Source organism: Oncorhynchus tshawytscha, linkage group LG04 (assembly GCF_018296145.1).
Source record: "Oncorhynchus tshawytscha isolate Ot180627B linkage group LG04, Otsh_v2.0, whole genome shotgun sequence".
Taxonomy (NCBI): domain Eukaryota; kingdom Metazoa; phylum Chordata; class Actinopteri; order Salmoniformes; family Salmonidae; genus Oncorhynchus; species Oncorhynchus tshawytscha.
Genome location: NC_056432.1, coordinates 69,690,803 through 69,711,680, shown reverse-complemented (window position 1 = coordinate 69,711,680; position 20,878 = coordinate 69,690,803). Strand labels below are relative to the sequence as shown.

At 45.2% G+C, this 20,878-nt stretch overlaps 1 protein-coding gene across 1 annotated transcript in view; it reads right to left on the bottom strand.

The window, feature by feature from the left end:
• Positions 1-20,878, bottom strand: part of LOC112264224 (transcription factor SOX-6) — a gene marked incomplete in the record, with an annotated part of 138,613 nt that overhangs the window by 21,570 nt on the left and 96,165 nt on the right. Inside the window, 4 exon segments of the mRNA XM_042321142.1 lie at positions 11,369-11,389; positions 11,558-11,748; positions 12,615-12,789; positions 15,688-15,837. Of these exon segments, the coding sequence (XP_042177076.1) occupies positions 11,369-11,389; positions 11,558-11,748; positions 12,615-12,789; positions 15,688-15,837 (537 nt within the window).

Here is a 20,878-nt window from a genome sequence, read left to right as displayed (position 1 = left end):
TCTGCAATTTGCGCCCTGCCCTGACTAAGATGGAGACAAAGTGGTCTTTACATCCTGTTTTCTCATCCCAATCTGTTTTGTATTTCAGTTGTAACCAATTGCAATGTTATTTATAATGTTGCAGCTCTCCAGTAGTTGGTAGTTTTAAACCATTTACGTCTTCAGCCCATCCAGTGGTGTGGTAAGCCAAGGGTTTCTTTCATGCAGCCTCTCTTTTCCCCTGCTCCCTGGGCCTCAGCCCTGCACTGCTGGAGCTCCACAGGCCTCATCCCCCAAGGCAGGCACAGGATCACTCAGGCCATAGATGGACCACTGCCCTAGACATCCAGTCCTCTGTGTCCTCCAGCCTCTACTGACAGCACCAGGCTACCACCTCATTAAGAGAGCAGCACAGAGTAGCATCTTAGTTCAATTATGGAGCTGAACTGCTAACTGCTACCCCTAATCCGGGCTGGACGCCAGATAGAGTTTTTGGTTTGTTTTTAATGACAGAATATACTATCATACACCAGGCTGAGATGTTCTTCTCTTTTTCTCTGGAAGGAGAACCAAGTCAGCCACACAAAACCTGACCTTTCAACTTAATTTCCAAATGGTGCATTTTATGCATTGCCATCTCTGCTCTGTGCTGTAAAGGCCTTTCTGACAGAGCTCTCCTGTGGTTTTTTATTCCACACTGGGTTGAGATCATTTGCTGTTGTATTTTTACGGGTTTCCAGCTCTCAATGACCCTGAACTGTTCACTGGCTCCTCCGGGGACCGTTAAGTTGGGCTCACATCTCTGCCTTATCAAACCCTCTGCTTACAATAACACAATACTACCATAACCACAACAATATGGAGAGTGAACTGAGTGACCTGGCAGACACAGGAGCCGTTATGTGCCCACTGTAACAATGCTGAAGCAGAGCACAACAGGCCCATTATGGCGTGTTCTCTCAGAGGCCCGGCCGACAGTGAGCGTGGCTCTCTCTGCAGGTCTAGAGCTCTGGGGCCAGTAACATTTTAGAGCGGCTGCAGTGCATTGGCAATTCCCCATTTTACACCGCAACTACAGAAAATAAGGGAACTACCTCAGCCAACAGCCAAACCGGGATGCGGCCTTGATGTCTTTCTGGAGAGAGGTGAGACAGACAGAGAGACAGAAAGAGAGAAAGAGCGGGTGGCATTGTTTCAGTCCTGGCCTGGGACAGACGCCCACACACATCCACAACCTCTTTCAGAGTCATAGACTATTTTTATTCCTTTGACAGATGTGAACAATTGGACAAAGCATTAATGTAAGCAATACTCAACAATGGCACTTGCTGGCTATGGCCAGTGACTGGGAGCAGAACATAATCTAATTTGGACGGCCAAACCCATGTATGCCAGGGATTTACATTGCAGCCAAAAAGCCTTGGTTGGCAATTTCCAAGACAGCAGTCGAAAAGCAGCAGAAAATTGCTTCCAGGGCTGCAGACCAGACAAGATTATATTCAAAGTCTTTGTGAGGGCTTTGCCTGAATAGGACCTCAGCACACACACAAACACACACACTCACACACGCACACACACACACACACACACACACACACACACACACACACAGATTAGAGAGAAGAGCATTTCTACTACTCGCAAAAGGTTAGGAGTCAGGACTTTGTGGAACACCAGCAAAGCTCCATTTGAATATGTTCGGCTCTGAGCTGTACGACATGGGAAAGAGAATATTGTACTCATCAATAATGTAGGGGGGAGGGTGTCAGGGGGACAGGGGCAGTTCAATAGGTTAATACACTGGCCTTTCACCCTTTGATTTCAGTTTGGGAGATGTCAGCAGAGGAATATATTGTATCTCTACACACAGCCTCCAGTGAACAGCGGGTACTACCAGGACCAAGACAAGAGCTATAGGAATATCAACCAAGACAAGAGCTATGGGAATATTAACCAAGATAAGAGCTATAAGAATCTAAAGCAAGACAAGAGCTATGGGAATGTCAACCAAGACAAGAGTAATAGGAATATCACCAATCTGTGACACCTGAATCAGTGACTCTGTAGCCTTTCTCCGGTATCTCAGTTCATACAGTATGGGAAAACTATGAAATCTTCAACCTGCAGATGAATACACCCAATCCTAACAGTTTTACCAGTTCTAGCTAGCTATGCTAATAGCAGGAGACAATTCCAGGAGTTGCAAATGGATCCTGTTGTATTTGACTGTACACATTCTCAGTTGTTCTAGATAAAAGCATCCACTGAGCAAATAAATAATAGAACAAAGTAATTGCCCTTTACAGACAATAATACCTTTAGATAAATATTTCAAAAAGGAACATTTCTTGGAAAAGCTTTTATTGCACACCATTACCCGCAGTATTAGACTTAAAACGAATCATCCAGCGATCATACACTGTTTACCAGGGGGCAGGGCTACCGACGTTAAGGCTAATCTGAAGATGGTACTGGCTAAAGCTAAAACTGGCGAGTGTAGAGAGTATAGCGATATTGTTATCCACATCAGAACCAACGATGTTAGGATGAAACAGTCAGAGGTCACCAAGTGCAACATAGCTTCAGCGTGTAAATCAGCTAGAAAGATGTGTCGGCATCAAGTAATTGTCTCTGGCCCCCTCCCAGTTAGGGGGAGTGATGAGCTCTACAGCAGAGTCTCACAACTCAATCGCTGGTTGAAAACTGTTTTCTGCCCCTCCCAAAAGATAGAATTTGTAGATAATTGGCCCTCTTTCTGGGACTCACCCACAAACAGGACCAAGCCTGGCCTGCTTAGGAGTGACGGACTCCATCCTAGCTGGAGGGGTGCTCTCATCGACTCAGTGGATTTTGTCCAACATGTCTCTGGACCTACTCACTGTCACAGTCATACTCTGGACCTAGTTTTGTCCCGTGGAATAAATGTTGTGGATCTTAATGTTTTTTCCTCATAATCCTGGACTATCGGACCACCATTTTATTACGTTTGCAATTGCAACAAATAATCTGCTCAGACCCCAACCAAGGGGCATCAAAAGTCATGCTATAAATTCACAGACAACACAAAGATTCCTTGATTCCTTGAAGATTCCACAAAGACTCCCTCTGCCTACCCAAGGACGTCAGAGGACAAAAATCAGTTAACTTCTTGGATATAGGGGGCACTCTTTTAATTTATGGATTAAAAAACGTTCCCGTTTTAAATAAGATATGTTGTCACGAAAAGATGCTCGACTATGCATATAATTGACAGCTTTGGAAAGAAAACACTCTGACGTTTCCAAAACTGCAAAGATATTGTCTGTGAGTGCCACAGAACTAATGCTACAGGCAAAACCAAGATGAAACTTCAAACAGGAAGTGAGACAGATTTTTGAGGCGCTGTGTTCCAATGTCTCCTTATATGGCTGTGAATGCGCCAGGAACGAGCCTACACTTTCTGTCGTTTCCCCAAGGTGTCTGCAGCATTGTGACGTATTTATAGGCATATCATTGGAAGATTGACCATAAGAGACTACATTTACCAGGTGTCCGCCTGGTGTCCTCCGTCGAAATTGGTGCGTAATCTCCAGCTGCATGTATTTTTCCATGTGATTCAGAGGAGAAACCAAACTTCCACGAATGATATATCATCGAATAGATATGTGAAAAACACCTTGAGGATTGATTCTAAACAACGTTTGCCATGTTTCTGTCGATATTATGGAGTTAATTTGGAAAAAAGTTTGGCGTTTTGATGACTGAATTTTCTGGGTTTTTTCTTAGCCAAACGTGATGAACAAAACGGAGCGATTTCTCCTACACAAATATTATTTTGGGAAAAACTGAACATTTGCTATCTAACTGAGAGTCTCCTCATTGAAAACATCCGAAGTTCTTCAAAGGTAAAGGATTTTATTTGAATGCTTTTCTTGTTTTTGTGAAAATGTTGCCTGCTGAATGCTAGGCTGAATGCTAGGCTTAATGCTATGCTAGCTATCAATACTCTTACACAAATGCTTGTTTTGCTATGGTTGAAAAGCATATTTTGAAAATCTGAGATGACAGTGTTGTTAACAAAAGGCTAAGCTTGAGAGCCAATATATTTATTTCATTTCATTTGCGATTTTCATGAATAGTTAACGTTGCGTTATGGTAATGAGCTTGAGGCTATAATTACACTCCCAGATACGTTTTTTTTTCTTAGCCAAACGTGATGAACAAAACGGAGCGATTTCTCCTACACAAATAATTTTTGGGAAAAATTGAACATTTGCTATCTAACTGAGAGTCTCCTCATTGAAAACATCCGAAGTTCTTCAAAGGTAAATGATTTTATTTGAATGCTTTTCTTGTTTTTGTGAAAATGTTGCCTGCTGAATGCTAGGCTTAATGCTATGCTAGCTATCAATACTCTTACACAAATGCTTGTTTTGCTATGGTTGAAAAGCATATTTTGAACATCTGAGATGACAGTGTTGTTAACAAAAGGCTAAGCTTGAGAGCCAATATATTTATTTCATTTCATTTGCAATTTTCATGAATAGTTAACATTGCGTTATGGTAATGAGCTTGAGGCTATAATTACGATCCCGGACACAGGATTGCTCGTTTCAAGAGGTTAACCACCTAACTGAGGAACTCAATTTAACCTTGCGCAATACCCTAGATGCAGTTGCACCCCTAAAAACTAAAAACATTTCTCATAACCCCTCCTGACCCCTCCTGACCCCTCCCGTCTCAACCTCCAGTATTTATGCTGCAGTAGTTTATGTGTCGGGGGGCTAGGGTCAGTTTGTTATATCTGGAGTACTTCTCCTGTCCTATTCGGTGTCCTGTGTGAATTTAAGTGTGCTTTCTCTAATTCTCTCTTTCTCTCTTTCTTTCTCTCTCTCGGAGGACCTGAGCCCTAGGACCATGCCCCAGGACTACCTGACATGATGACTCCTTGCTGTCCCCAGTCCACCTGGCCGTGCTGCTGCTCCAGTTTCAACTGTTCTGCCTTATTATTCGACCATGCTGGTCATTTATGAACATTTGAACATCTTGGCCATGTTCTTTTATAATCTCCACCCGGCACAGCCAGAAGAGGACTGGCCACCCCACATAGCCTGGTTCCTCTCTAGGTTTCTTCCTAGGTTCTGGCCTCTCTAGGGAGTTTTTCCTAGCCACCGTGCTTCTACACCTGCATTGCTTGCTGTTTGGGGTTTTAGATTGGGTTTCTGTACAGCACTTTGAGATATCAGCTGATGTACGAAGGGCTATATAAATACATTTGATTTGATTTTATAAGAAACTAGCTCCCTGGTATACAGAAAATACCCGAGCTCTGAAGCAAGCTTCCAGAAAATTGGAACGGAAATGGTGCCACACCAAACTGGAAGTCTTCTGACTAGCTTGGAAAGACAGTACCGTGCAGTATCGAAGAGCCCTTACTGCTGCTCGATCATCCTATTTTTCCAACTTAATTGAGGAAAATAAGAACAATCCGAAATTTATTTTTGATAGTGTCGCAAAGCTAACTAAAAAGCAGCATTCCCCAAGTAAGGATGGCTTTCACTTCAGCAGTAATAAATTCATGAACTTCTTTGAGGAAAAGATCATGATTATTAGAAAGCAAATTACGGATTCCTCTTTAAATCTGCGTATTCCTTCAAAGCTCAGTTGTCCTGAGTCTGCACAACTCTGCCAGGACCTAGGATCAAGAGAGACACTCAAGTGTTAGTACTATATCTCTTGATACAATGATGAAAATAATCATGGCCTCTAAACCTTCAAGCTGCATACTGGACCCTATTCCAACTGAACTACTGAAAGAGCTGCTCCCTGTGCTTGGCCCTCCTATGTTGAACATAATAAACGGCTCTCTATCCACCGGATGTGTACCGAACTCACTAAAAGTGGCAGTAATAAAGCCTCTCTTGAAAAAGCCAAACCTTGACCCAGAAAATATAAAAAACTATCGGCCTATATCGAATCTTCCATTCCTCTCAAGAATTTTAGAAAAGGCTGTTGCGCAGCAACTCACTGCCTTCCTGAAGACAAACAATGTATACGAAATGCTTCAGTCTGGTTTTAGACCCCATCATAGCACTGAGACTGAAGGTGGTAAATGCATCTGTCCTCGTACTCCTAGACCTTAGTGCTGCTTTTGATACCATCGATCACCACATTCTTTTGGAGAGATTGGAAACCCAAATTGGTCTACACGGACAAGGTCTGGCCTGGTTTAGATCTTATCTGTCGGAAAGATATCAGTTTGTCTCTGTGAATGGCTTGTCATCTGACAAATCAACTGTAAATCTCGGTGTTCCTCAAGGTTCTGTTTTAGGACCACTATTGTTTTCACTATATATTTTACCTCTTGGGGATGTCATTCGAAAACATAATGTTAACTTTCACTGCTATGCGGATGACACACAGCTGTACATTTCAATGAAACATGGTGAAGCCCCAAAATTTCCCTCGCTAGAAGCCTGTGTTTCAGACATAAGGAAGTGGATGGCTGCAAACTTTCTACTTTTAAACTCGGACAAAACAGAGATGCTTGTTCTAGGTCCCAAGAAACAAAGAGATCTTCTGTTGAATCTGACAATTAATCTTAATGGTTGTACAGTCGTCTCAAACAAAACTGAGAAGGACCTCGGCGTTACTCTGGACCCTGATCTCTCTTTTGACGAACATATCAAGACTGTTTCAAGGACAGCTTTTTTCCATCTACGTAACATTGCAAAAATCAGAAACTTTCTGTCCAAAAATTATGCAGAAAAATTCATCCATGCTTTTGTTACTTCTAGGTTAGACTACCGCAATGCTCTACTTTCCGGCTACCCGGATAAAGCACTAAATAAACTTCAGTTAGTGCTAAATATGGCTGCTAGAATCCTGACTAGAACCAATTTTTTAAATCATATTACTCCAGTGCTAGCCTCCTTACACTGGCTTCCTGTCAAGGCAAGGGCTGATTTCAAGGTTTTACTGCTAACCTACAAAGCATTACATGGGCTTGCTCCAACCTATCTCTCTGATTTGGTCCTGCCGTACATACCTACACGTACGCTACGGTCACAAGACGCAGGCCTCCTAATTGTCCCTAGAATTTCTAAGCAAACAGCTGGAGGCAGGGCTTTCTCCTATAGAGCTCCATTTTTATGGAATAGTCTGCCTACCCATGTGAGAGACGTAAACTCGGTCTCAACTTTTAAGTCTTTACTGAAGACTCATCTCTTCAGTGGGTCATATGATTGAGTGTAGTCTGGCCCAGGAGTGTGAAGGTGAACGGAAAGACTCTGGAGCAACGAACCGCCCTTGCTGTCTCTGCCTGGCCGGTTCCCCTCTCTCCACTGGGATTCTCTGCCTCTAACCCTATTACAGGGGCTGAGTCACTGGCTTACTGGTGCTCTTTCATGCTGTCCCTAGGAGGGGTGGGTCACTTGAGTGGGTTGAGTCACTGATGTGATCTTCCTGTCTGGGTTGGCGCCCCCCTTGGGTTGTGCCGTGGCGGAGATCTTTGTGGGCTATACTCGGCCTTGTCTCAGGATGGTAAGTTGGTGGTTGAAGATATTCCTGTAGGTCTACCTATGCCAGGACTACCTGGCATGATGACTCCTTGCTGTCCCCAGTTCACCTGGCCACCCTGCTGCTCCAGTTTCAACTGTTCTGCCTGCGGCTATGGAATTCTGACCTGTTCACCGTGCTACCTGTCCCAGACCTATTATTTGGCCATGCTGATCATTTATGAACATTTGAACATCTTGCGCATGTTCTGTTATAATCTCCACCCGGCACAGCCAGAAGAGGACTGGCCACCCCTCATAGCCCGGTTCCTCTCTAGTCTTCTTCCTAGGTTTTGGCCTTTCTAGGGAGTTTTTCCTAGCCACCGTGCTTCTACACCTGCATTGCTTGCTGTTTGGGGTTTTAGGCTGGGTTTCTGTACAGCACTTTGAGATATCAGCTGATGTACGAAGGGCTATATAAATACATTTGATTTGATTTTGATTTGATACTGATGGGATATAGTAAAAAAGGACAAATAGAAAACAGTAAATAGTGAATATTTTACATGTCCTCAACAAGAAGGTAGATGACTAGTGAACTGTAGAATTAAAGGACATCTTCCACCTCAAAGGGCAGTAGTAAGGAGAGAGAGATGAGGAGGAACGAGAGAGAGAGATGAGAGAGAGAGGGGAGGGCAGAAGAAAGAGCCGAGAGAGAAAGATAAGAGAGAGAAGAGATGGAAAGAGAGAGTAAGAAGGGCCATATGGAGGGATCCCAGTAATAGGGTGAGAGAGGAGGAAGGGATGCATTGTGCTCCATGGACACACTTTGTATTAAAAGATGAATTGATCCATCTGTAAGCAGCACTTAGCCCCACTCTCCGGCTGGGTCGTTACACTGTGATAAATCAATATTTAATATCCCCCTCCAACAGCCACACTAGATGATTTTAACCTCTCCTTAATCCCATTTATGTTACTTTTCCTGAATCTTCATGTAAGCTTTCACTGTGATAAACTTCCAGACAGCCGACCGGGAGCACAGCTACTAAAGAGCCCACAGTATTTATGTCAGGTGAGGCGCTTGGCTGAAATATTCATATTCTGAAACTGACCAAAGTGAAAGCTTTTATCTGGGCCGTCCGGGCCTGTGCAGACTGTTGGCTTGTATCAGGGGAAGGGAAGGCCACTCCGTGCTGTGCCGCGCCAGGCCTTCCCCCCCACCCCCTCCCTCCCTCCCTAGCCCCTTCCTAACCTTCCCTCCCAGGCTGAATTACAGCCCTCTGTTTTTACTGTGCCACTGTGATGATCACTCATCTGGCTCACTTGTTAGAGTGTGTCCCAGCACTCAGCACACACACCATCCTGATAGGGACAGTGTCACTGGAACTGTCTTTATCTGCCTTTGGTCTTGGGATGGAGCCAAGCATGGCAACAGAAGACTGATCATATTCACTACCACATTGACCTTAGAGTTTCACATTGGAGTGTCTCTTTGGTATGACTGAGACAGCATGAAGAGCTGCTCCTCAGTCCCTCTCTAAGCACTTATAGTTCAGTCATTCACTCACTCTTGGAATCAACTGTACATTTCTTGCTGTCCCCATAGGATAACCTTTTCTGGTTCCATGTAGAACCCTCTGTGGAAAGGGTCAAGACAGCACCTTTCTTTCTAAGAGTGCAGGAGAGGTAGTGCCAAGGGTTTCATGCTAAATCATTATAGATGCAGCTACTTCTCCTAAACATAGTTGTGCTTCTGGTAAGCTGTCCTCTGAGAGACCCAGGTGGGAGGAAGGAGAGAGAGGCCAGGCACACGAAGGCTGACTGACTTCCCAAAAGAAGGAGTCTTTGTGGTGTGTACGGTTACCTAGGGCAACACGATAACCCCCAAAATACCAGTCATATTTTCAAACTGATAGCCCACCTAATTATAATCTGTTGTTCTTGGCTGTGTACTGTCAATGCTGTGATCTTGAACCACAAGCCTCCACAGTCTTACCTCGCTGTTACATTGACTCTTACATTGCACTGACTCTATGCACACACAATGGACTCTTCCCACACACCCACACATACTAACACTGACATTTCTATTCTTTATCTTTAACTCTGCATTGTTGGAAAAGGACCCGGAAATAAGCATTTCACTGTTAGTCTACACTCTCTGCCCATCTCTCTGTCTCTCTCTCTCTGTCTCTCTCTCTCTGTCTCTCTCTCTGTCTCTCTCTCTCTGTCTGTCTATCTCTCTGTCTCTCTCTCTGTCTCTGTCTCTCTCTCTGTCTCTCTCTCTGTCTCTCTCTCTCTCTGTCTGTCTATCTCTCTGTCTCTCTCTCTCTGTCTCTCTCTCTCTCTCTGTCTGTCTCTCTCTCTGTCTCTCTCTCTCTCTGTCTGTCTATCTCTCTGTCTCTCTCTGTCTATCTCTCTGTCTCTCTCTTTGTCTCTCTCTCTTTCTCTCTCCTCAGAATGAGTACACAGACTGAACGGGGTGGAGCAGAGGTGAGGAGTGATTGACAGCGTCAGCCACAAACGCCCCTCCCTGTTATAAAAACACACAGCTCACCTGAGAGGATTGTTTAAACACAGGCTGAGTAGACAGGCCCATAATGCAGTCGAGACAAAAACGAAAGCACACAAAAGACGGGCAGAGAAAAGCAGTAAGCTCTACCTGCTAAAAACAATGGAGGGGTAGTTGTTTGCTGCCTGTTGAAAACGGTTCCTTTCAGGGCATTGTTCACACGCTGCATTCATATCATGTAGCAGCAGATTCTGGAGCTTGGCTCACCTTAGAGTCAGGGAGGTAGAGAACGCTACAGGGTCGTCCCACAGACACACCGACAGACACAGACACAGACTGAGTGGAAACCGGAGATGGGAGTGTTAACGTTACTCTACAGGCCTCAGACTCACCCACTTAGAGGAGAACCAACAAAGACAGAGACACTGAGGAAGCGTGACTAGCTAACAGGAACAGTTATGATTGCGAGGTGTTAAGGTGTACGACCATAAAAAATTGTAGTTTGAAATGTCTTTTTTAACGACACAACTCTGTGAGATGGGACTGAACTTTAAATGGTTTTATTGTCTGGTGGCATGGCAAGACAAGTTGATCCCACTGAGTTGTTAAACTATTGGTCATGTCCCTTGACTTGACACACTTCAGTCTGAGCTCACTGCATTGCCACCTGCGTAGACACAGATTTACCCCTAAAACTACATTAAAGAAGAAATCAAAATAGATATTCGTAGATTTTTTAAAATATACATTGACCTAGTTGAATGTGTTGGTTAAAAGTGTCAGGTGTTGAAATATTAATGAATCTCCGCTCCCAGTTCCTGCCTGCTCCTCACAGCCAACTGGCAATATGGCACCAATCAGAGGGAGGTGGATGTTTTTTTCTCTCCTTGATTGACTCATCGCTTGAAGATATTTTAAAAGGGAATCCCGGGGAGGGGAGTGTGTGTGCTCCTGGTACAAAGCACCCCTGTCCCATGTCGAGGGACGGAGAGGGCCGTATGTCTGCTTTAATTGGGCAGAGACATCAGAGTGTTAACCCGCACCGGGCAGCACCATGGTCCGATCCTCTATCACCAACATCAACACATACGCATGCAAACACCATAACGCGCACACGCACACACGCACGCACACACACACACGCACACACACACACACACACACACACACACACACACACACACACACACACACACACACACACACACACACACACACACACACACACACACACACACACACACACACACACACACACACACACAGCCATGCCAATGTCAATGTCAATCAAAACCACTACTCTGGACCAGCATTAAAGACAAACATTGGTCTGAAGAATTATATCTAAAAAAGAAAATAGCGGAAATCACTTTACTAGTTGTGGTTTTGGGCTACTCACAATGTACTCAGTGAACCAGCTCTGTTGGTGAGGAAAAAAGAGGGAGGGAAGGAGAAAAGAGAGACAGAGAGAGAAGAGTGAATAAACAGAAAGCAACATATAGGAAGATAAATGGAAGAGAGGAGAAAAGGAATGAGAGAGAATGAGACAGAGAGCTGGATGGACAGACAGACGGACGGGGATTCTGACCTTGTCAGCCCTGCTGCAGTTGTTGAGGCCCATGCCTGTGAGGGCAGAGAGCTTGGCCTCCATGCCCTGCTGGTGGTGCTGCAGCTGCTCTCTCTGGATCTGTTCTCTCATCTTCCTGGCCTCCTGGATGGCCTTCATCACCGCATCCTGGTCCCCGAACAGCGCTGTGGAGTTCAGGCTGGACAGGATGTCTGGGGAGGGAGTCACACCCAGTTAACCCCCACACACAGTAGATACACATGCACACTATTCATTTTGATTCAAAGTGAATGAGCCCACTGGCAGGTGTTCATCATCCTATGTGGAGAATCAAGCCTTGTAGGAGGTCCTCTTCCCTTTTTCCCCATCAGGGAGTGTGTGTGCAAGTGCTCGTGTATGCTGCCTGAATCTGTGTACGGGTGGGTCTGTTTTAAAGACGGCGATAGGCAGTAGACCGAGTCTGTCGACCTTCTTTGTGTAATTAACATCTCAAAGTTAGGTGAGGAGGGATGGCAGTTAAAGACACAGAAATAGAATAAAACAAACATGGGGTTCAAACCCCCAGTCTGAGCGGAACAGCGGAAATGCAGGCACTTTAATGAAAGACTGCATTTAATAACAGTTAGCAAAGGCTGAGTAGAAAGGCTTAACATGAGAGGGATGGTGAAACGTGAGACCTCTTAAAAACAAATCATGTGTTACAACATCCGCAGCTCTAGATTGCATGGTTTTTAATACCAAGGTTCCACCGAGATTAAGAGTTGCAATTGTGTCAACAGTTTTGTCTACAAGGATAAACGTCATTAACTTCTGGTTCATCCAGATAAAAAAGGGCAACATTCAAAGCCATTTTTACAACTTAACAGTGTGAAATATTATATGTTCAACTCCCATTATCTAAACACAGAAAATAAAACCAACAAAATATCGAGCTTCAATCCTATATCACTGTTATGGAATTATAATGATCTTTCTATGTGATTGAGAGGGGTGCCAACTTCAAAACAGATTCAGTCAGTGTGTATTGACTATTGGAGATGGAGCAGGAGGTGAGATGCAGAGCGTGGCCAGTACTTACCCAGAGAAGACCCACGGCCCATGCCTCCGAGGGGACTGGGGATGCCGCTCTTGGACAGGCTGTTGGGGCTGGTCTTGCTGCCTGTGAACAGGCTGTGTGTGGGGGATGTGGGGGACTTGACCAGCTCTGCCGTCTTGGGCCGGGCGGACAGGTTGAGAGGCTGCGTTCCCTCCTCCTTGTAGAGATGGGGTAAGGGAGCGGAGTGGAAGAGAGAGAGAGAGAGAGAGAGAGAGAGAGAGAGAGAGAGAGAGAGAGAGAGAGAGAGAGAGAGAGAGAGAGGAAGAGGGGAGAGAGTGGAAGAGGGAGAGAGAGAGAGAGCGAGAGGGAGAGAGTGGAAGAGGGAGAGAGAGTGGAAGAGGGAGAGAGAGATAGAAGAGAGATAGATAGGGAGAAACAGCAGGAGAGAGAGTGGAAGAGGGAGAGAGAGATAGAAGAGAGATAGATAGGAGAGAGAGTGGAAGAGGGAGAGAGAGAGAGAGTAGAAGAGGGAGGGAGAGAGAGATAGAAGAGAGATAGATAGGAGAGAGAGTGGAAGAGGGAGTGGAAGAGGGAGAGAGAGATAGAAGAGAGATAGAGAGTAGAAGAGGGAGGGAGAGAGATAGAAGAGAGATAGATAGGAGAGAGAGTGGAAGAGGGAGTGGAAGAGGGAGAGAGAGATAGAAGAGAGATAGATAGGAGAGAGAGTGGAAGAGGGAGTGGAAGAGGGAGAGAGAGATAGAAGAGAGATAGATAGGAGAGAGAGTGGAAGAGGGAGTGGAAGAGGGAGTGGAAGAGGGAGAGAGAGATAGAAGAGAGATAGATAGGAGAGAGAGTGGAAGAGGGAGAGAGAGATAGAGAGTAGAAGAGGGAGGGAGAGAGAGATAGAAAAGAGATAGATAGGAGAGAGAGTGGCAGAGGGAGAGAGAGATAGAGAGTAGAAGAGGGAGGGAGAGAGAGATAGAAGAGAGATAGATAGGAGAGAGAGTGGAAGAGGGAGTGGAAGAGACAGAGAGAGATAGAAGAGAGATAGAGAGAGAGAAACAGCGGGAGAGAGAGGAGACAGATGTGAATAAGGGCTCCTCCTATTGTGGGCTCCCAGACAACACTCTGCTTCTGGCTAATTACTAGCGCTCCTATTTGACCGTCCACTGCTCCCCCCTCTCCCTTCCCCTTCTCGCCTCTCCCCTCTTCTATCCTTCTCTACTCTCCCCTGCTTTTCCGCTCCTGTCCCCTGCTCTCTCATTCTCTCCCCTCCTCTCCTCATTCATCTGCTGGCACCATGCCATCATGGCCGTCCTCACAGTTGCTGAGCACCTTTGTTCACACTAATTAAATCCGATTTTGCCTCTCTGTACATCTTCATCTGTTCTCCCTCTTCTCTGGTCTAAGAATGAATAATAACCACATTACAGAGATACATGGTGATGATTAAAGATGGTTGTAAGTAACAGTCATCAAACGTCAGTTGCGTTATCTAATTCATTAAGTTGTTTTCCAATTTCCTTTCTCATTTGCCGATACTGGTGTTAGTCATTTGTTTCATGTAATACTGCATCCAACCGTGTGTAATAAATGTATAACTGGTTTAGAATGCATTCTTTGTAAAGTTGTGTGAGTTAATGTGAGATGTCGGGTCACAGGAGGACATGTCTGCTGGGCTGGTTGCAGTACAGCACAGAGCAGCAGTACGGTGTGATTGAGGCTGATGGTGATCTGTGGTGTTCTCCAGACCAGTGTCTAGGAGCTCTTGGAGAGGATACCTGCTACCTGACTGGATGGTACTGTAGGTATTACACACGTACCAATGGAGGAAAGTACCTGGGTGGGTCAAGTATAGCTCTACTGCCTCCTTATGTATCTCTCTAGTGAAGTCTCTTCGCTGAGATTAGTCTGTATGCTGTTGTTAACAGTCTTTTTCAAAGCCCAAGTGTCTCCTTGTCCAAACATATGGCTGGCTCCGACACACACTGCCTCAAGGCCTTGTTATTGCTGTGCCAATAACAGTTTGTCATCCAATGAAGCCAAAAGCTGACAAACAAAACTAACAGCAATCTAATTCTAACTAAAGATGAATACAGATGGGGCTTTGGGGACATATGTACTTTACATTAGTGTTTAATTATTGATAGTTCAAGCTCACAACCTTAGTGTTTAGAAGTATGATAAATACCCATAGAGCCCATTCAGAACAGCAACACAATGTCAAAATATCTGAGTGAAAAGACCTGTAGGATCTGTGTAGTGCCTCTTATCTAACAAACAGCCTTGATGACATAGATCCTATAAAGTGACAGGGTTTAGGAGACAGCTTGATACAGGCCCATGGATGAGCTCCCAGGAGGCTGTGTGACTGGGGTCATGGGGGAGGTGTGGTGGGGTTGTGGGGGAGGCCGTGTTTAGTTCCAGAGCTTGCATGCCAAAGAGAATACCAGAGAGAGAGAGAGAGAGAGAGAGAGAGAGAGAGAGAGAGAGAGAGAGAGAGCTGCCCTAATGTACCATTCAATGACATGATTTAACTCCCTTCACTATAGTGATATTAAGCTAAACTTTTCCAAATGGAGACATGTTTCTGATTATGGCCTCGCATGGTGAGAGGATGATGTATCTACTCTATGCTCCATACGGAGGTCTGGTGGATCCAGGCCATGCAGTAGCAGACCCTGCTCTTGGGTTTATTTACAAGACAATAAGAGTCATCCATCCTTCCCTTTCCCATCACTTTTTAAACTGCATTTACATACGAGTGATTCTCTCTCTGTTCTACTGGTTTTGTTCCGTCATAATAAAAAAGGTTCTGCTGTTCCTTGTGATCTGAAACCATGTGTTCCACAAATTCTCTCACTTAGAGCGCCCACAGCCATAGCAACCAAGTCCACAGAGTTCTGGTTGAGAGAGAGTGGGCCTTGTTAAAGGCACAGATTGATGGGCTGGTAAGAAGTTTGGCCCAGTATTAGCACAGAACACAGAACAGCAGCACCACTACCACTACTACCACTCATTTACTGAGTTATCAGCAGGTTGGGTCAAGAACCACTCCAGTACTCAGGCGGTGGGCTGTAGGTGGGTGAAGTGAGGGGTGAGAGGCGGGGCCTACCTTGACTTGAGTGATAGGGCTGGAGGATCTCTTGTCGTTCTTCAGGCCGGAGGGAGAGATGGGCCCGCTGTTGTTGGGAGGCTGGGGGAGTGGCGGCATCTTGGCTCCAGGAGAGACCTGCATGCTGGCAAGCTGGGCGGCATACAGTTGCTGTAGAGAGGAGAGGGAGGAAACCCACAAGTCATTAACATCCAAAGCCAGACACCATTCAAAGCTTTTTCTCTTTCTCTCTTTTCCTCTCTCTGTCTCTCTTGCTCTCTGTCTCTCTCTCACTCTCTGTGTCTCATTCACGTCTTCCTCTCTTTCCATGCCTGGCAGAGAACCTCCATCAAAGGTCTTTACTGTATATCAAAGCTTGAATCCAGGGAGAGACAGCAGCCTTAAAAACCACACAGCCATGGCTCTCATTCAGCACACTTGGAGCGCTCTTTTTCCACTCATCACAGAGAGAAGTTTTCAGACTCAACAGGAGAGAGACTGTTCTGCTTTCCCTCCACAGTAGAGAGGTTTCTGTTGGGCTTTCTGGTCTGTAATAGGACACTACTACACAGCCACCTGAGCTGGCCCTCTATACGCCTGCCATCCCACACTGTTAGAAAACCAAACCCAGTTGGACTCCCATCACAGAACACATTAAACGCATACATTATTAAGGTCCCATCCTGCCTGCTGCACAAAGACCATTGATGTCATCATGCTTATTTTCCTTGGCGATAAATCAGTAACTTCACTAACCAGTGGTGACTTACCACTCAGACGTGTGGTTTTGATGACTGGCTAAGCGTTTAATGACAATCACGTTTCCACACTGAAAAGCGGTTGAACTCTGTATAATATTATATGTGTCTACTGCTGTCCTGATTACCTGGCAGGCGCTTAGTGAACGGGTTATTACGCATACTGATATGGCTTTTGAAAACATATTTAAAATAAAAGTTGTCAGACACACATCACAGAAAACGGTTTTGGGTCACAAACCGATAAACATCGCAATTTAAATAAACTTAAGATATAAGGAAGGCAGATTGTCTATCATTGATGAAAGCTGGAGGCTTTAGTGATGCCTGTTAAAACTTCTAGGCACTATGAACTAGAGGTCGACCGATTACGATTTTTCAACGCCGATACCGATTATTGGAGGGCAAAAAAGCCGGTACCGATTAATCGGCTGATTTTTTTATATATATTTTTTAAATAATGACAATTACAACAATACTGAATGAACACTTTTATTTTAACTTAATATAATAAATAAATAAAATCTATTTAGTCTCAAATAAATAATAAAACATGTTCAATTTGGTTTAAATAATGCAAAAACACAGTGTTGAAGAAGAAAGTAAAAGTGCAGTATGTGCCATGTAAGAAAGATAACGTTTAAGTTCCTTGCTCACAACATATGAATGCTGGTGGTTCAATATTCCCAGTTCTTCAATATTCCCAGTTCTTCAATATTCCCAATTAAGAAGTTTTAGGTTATAGTTATTATTGGATTTGTGATGCGTCGACTATTTCTCTCTATACCATTTGTATTTCATATACCTTTGACTATTGGATGTTCGAATAGGACTTTAGTATTGCCAGCCTAATCTTGGGAGTTGAAAGGTTTGAAGTCATAAACAGCACTGTTCTTCAAGCATTGCTAAGAGCTGCTGGCAAACGCAGTAAAGTTTGAATGAATGCTTATGAGCCTGCAGCTGCCTACCACCACTCAGTCAGACTGCTCTATCAAATATTAAATCATAGGGTGGTGCAGTGGTCTAGAGCACTGCACTGCAGCACTAGCTGTGCCACCAGAGACCCTCGGTTCGCGCCCAGGCTCTGTCACAGCTGGCCGCGACCAGGAAGTCTGTGGGGCGACGCACAAATGGCCTAGCGTCATCCGGGTTAGGGAGGGTTTGGCCGGTAGGGATATCCTTGTCTCATTGCGCACCAGCGACTCCTGTGGCAGGCCTGGCGCAGTGCACGCTAACCAAGGTCACCAGGTGCACGGTGTTTCCTCCGACACATTGGTTTGGCTGGCTTCCGGGTTGGATGCGTGCTGTGTTAAGAAGCCGTGCGTCTTGGTTGGGTTGTGTTTCGGAGGACACATGACTTTCGACCTTTGTCTCTCCCGAGCCCGGACAGGAGTTGTAGCAATGAGACAAGATAGTAGCTACTAACAATTGGACACCACGAAATTGGGGAGAAAAAAGGGGGTAAAATTTAAAAAATAATAATAATAATCAAATCATAGACTTAATTATAATATAATAAACACACAGAAATATGAGCCTTTGGTCATTAATATGGTCAAATCCGGAAACTATTATTTTGAAAACAATTTTTATTTTTTTGTGTAATACTTTATCGAACGGGTGGCAACCCTTAGTCTAAATATTGCTGTTACATTGCACAACTTTCGATGTTATGTCATAATTATGTAAAATTCTGGCAAATTAGTTTACAACGAGCCAGGCGGCCCAAACGGTTGTACCCTGACTCTGCTTGCACTGAACGCAAGAGAAGTGACACAATTTCCCTATTTAATATTGCCTACTAACATACATTTCTTTTAACTAAATATGCAGGTTTAAAAATATATACTTCTGTGTATTGATTTTAAGAAAGGCATTGATGTTTTTGGTTAGGTACAGTCGTGCAAAGATTGCTTTTTTCGGCAATGCGCTTTTGTAAAATCAGCACCTGTTTGCCGAAGTTGAATTAGGTTGTGATTCGATGATAAATTAACAGGCACCACATTGATTATATGCACCACAGGACAAGCTAGTTAACCGAGTAATATCATCAACCATGTGTAGTTAACTAGTGATTATGCAAAGATTGTTTTTTATAAGATAAGTTTAATGCTAGCTAGCAGCTTACCTTGGCTCCTTGCTGCATTTGCGTAACAGGTGGTCAGCCTGCCAAAAAGTCTCCTCGTGGAGTGCAATGTAATCGCCCATAATCGGTGTCCAAAAAGGCAGATTACGGATTTTCATGAAAACTTGAAATCGGCCGACCTCTACTATGAACATGTGAGTTATAAATCATGGTTATCTAATAACATTCAAATACAAATCTGATTTTCCACTATTTAACAGTCAGTTTGAACACAGCATAAAGAAGATTGTTTTATGATCAGATCTGGAGTTGATTATGTTTTTGTACTCACCCCTCTCTAAGAGACCACTAAGACCCACTCCCTATGTTGTCAGAGCTACTGTATGCCTCAGGCTATTATTGATTGGCCACCAGGTAAGTGGTTAAATTGGCTTTTGTCCCTTGCTGTAAGTGGCAGGGGTCTGTCAACTAGGACTGCTGTCTCAGAGTGAGGGCTAGGTAGTGTACAATATGTACAATCATTCACAGCTCCAGACCAGACAGACACCACCTCATCACTCTCTGACAAGCCTTTCTGGCTCAGAGTAGGTAAGCCGCTCTGTTTCTATGTTATTCAAACGGATGGCGTTGTCAAGGGGAATTTACTTTCTGTTCGGTATCACCAATCAGCATGCCCCATCTCATTTCCTGGTTTGCCGGGGCCCCATACAGACTCCATTTGTGTGGATGGAAAATGTGGCACAGCCCTGGTGGCCTGTGTGCCCCACCCTCCGTAGTGCAGACGCAGACTAAAGCCAAACAAAGCACTTTGTGTCCTGCTCACATATCTCCAGATATAAACATGTATACTCTCCTGGACCAAACTTTATCGTCGCCACATACACGGCACACAAAAGGTTCATTCTTCTGGGGGACCCGAGGCGAACAACAGCACATGGGCAGCGGAAATGACCGACTGATTATGTTCCCACAATGATAGCGCTGCCCCCGCCTCACACACAAACAGCCTTTTGTCTTCAAGGGGCCACAGAAATGGACACAACTCTACCCCCCACTCCAAATCCATCTCACTAATACAACGTTGATTTAGTTTGAGCATTTTGTGTTAGGGTGACATAGTTGAGTAAGTTTGAGCCTTTTGGGTTATGGTGACATAGTTGAGTTAGATTGAGCATTTTGGGTTAGGGTGACATAGTTGTTTGCAGAGGAGTTGAGCATGGTCCTCGTTGAGCTGCCTGACTATGTCTCTAGGCTACACGTGAGGCTCCAGTCTGTGTAGGAGCAGAGCGGAAGCCAAGTCTGTTGGACAGATGTTTGTTAACAGAGCTGTAGATGGGCAAAGCCCCTGACCTTGAGTGGGAAGAACTTTATTGTTCCGGAAAAAGAGCATAATTGGGTTTTGCTTCAAATTAGAGGCAGTCAGCCTGGCTTTTGTGAGGCCTGATTAGCAGGACGTAGCCATGGGGTGAGGAGCTGCAGCACTACCCAGCACAGGCAGACTCCAGGAGGTAAGAAACAATAAACACAATCAGGAGAGCAGGAAGACATGCAGGAGGGAGGTGTGACACGACACACAGTCCACCACTAACTAAACCATGCACCACTCAAGGACAGAGAGGAAGTAGGGCAGCGGAGGGCTGCCACGTCTCCGGTGCATTTCAGCCTAGTTGTGTAAAAAGGTACGTGTTAACTAGCCGTGTACTAGGTGAAACAGAGGGGTGTGAGTTTGAGGGAGAGAGAGGGAGAGGGGGAGACGGGAGACAGCCTCTGGCTGACCTGACTGACTAACTAACACTGTCTCTGGCCAGGACACATGTTCCAGTCCCCTAACTGAAGGACATCTGCCTTCCCCATGCCCACACACATCTGCCTTCCCCATGCCCACACTTACTCCCTTCCCCATGCCCACACACATCTGCCTTCCCCATGCCCACACTTACTCCCTTCCCCATGCCCACACACATCTGCCTTCCCCATGCCCACACACATCTGCCTTCCCCATGCCCACACTTACTCCCTTCCCCATGCCCACACACATCTGCCTTCCCCATGCCCACACTTCCTCCCTTCCCCATGCCCACACACATCTGCCTTCCCCATGCCCACACACATCTGCCTTCCCCATGCCCACACACATCTGCCTTCCCCATGCCCACACTTACTCCCTTTCCCATGCCCCACACCCCCCTCCATCTTGCAGGGCTGCCACGGCAGAAGGTGCCTGCTGGTAATGAGGGTCACACTGAAAGTCAATGGTAAGACAGTGATCATGGGCTGGGGAAGGGGCAGAGGCTGGGGACTGGGAAGAGCTGGCTTGGTGCCCCAGGTCCACTATGGCCAGCATGCAGCAGGTGGAGTCCTGAGTGGT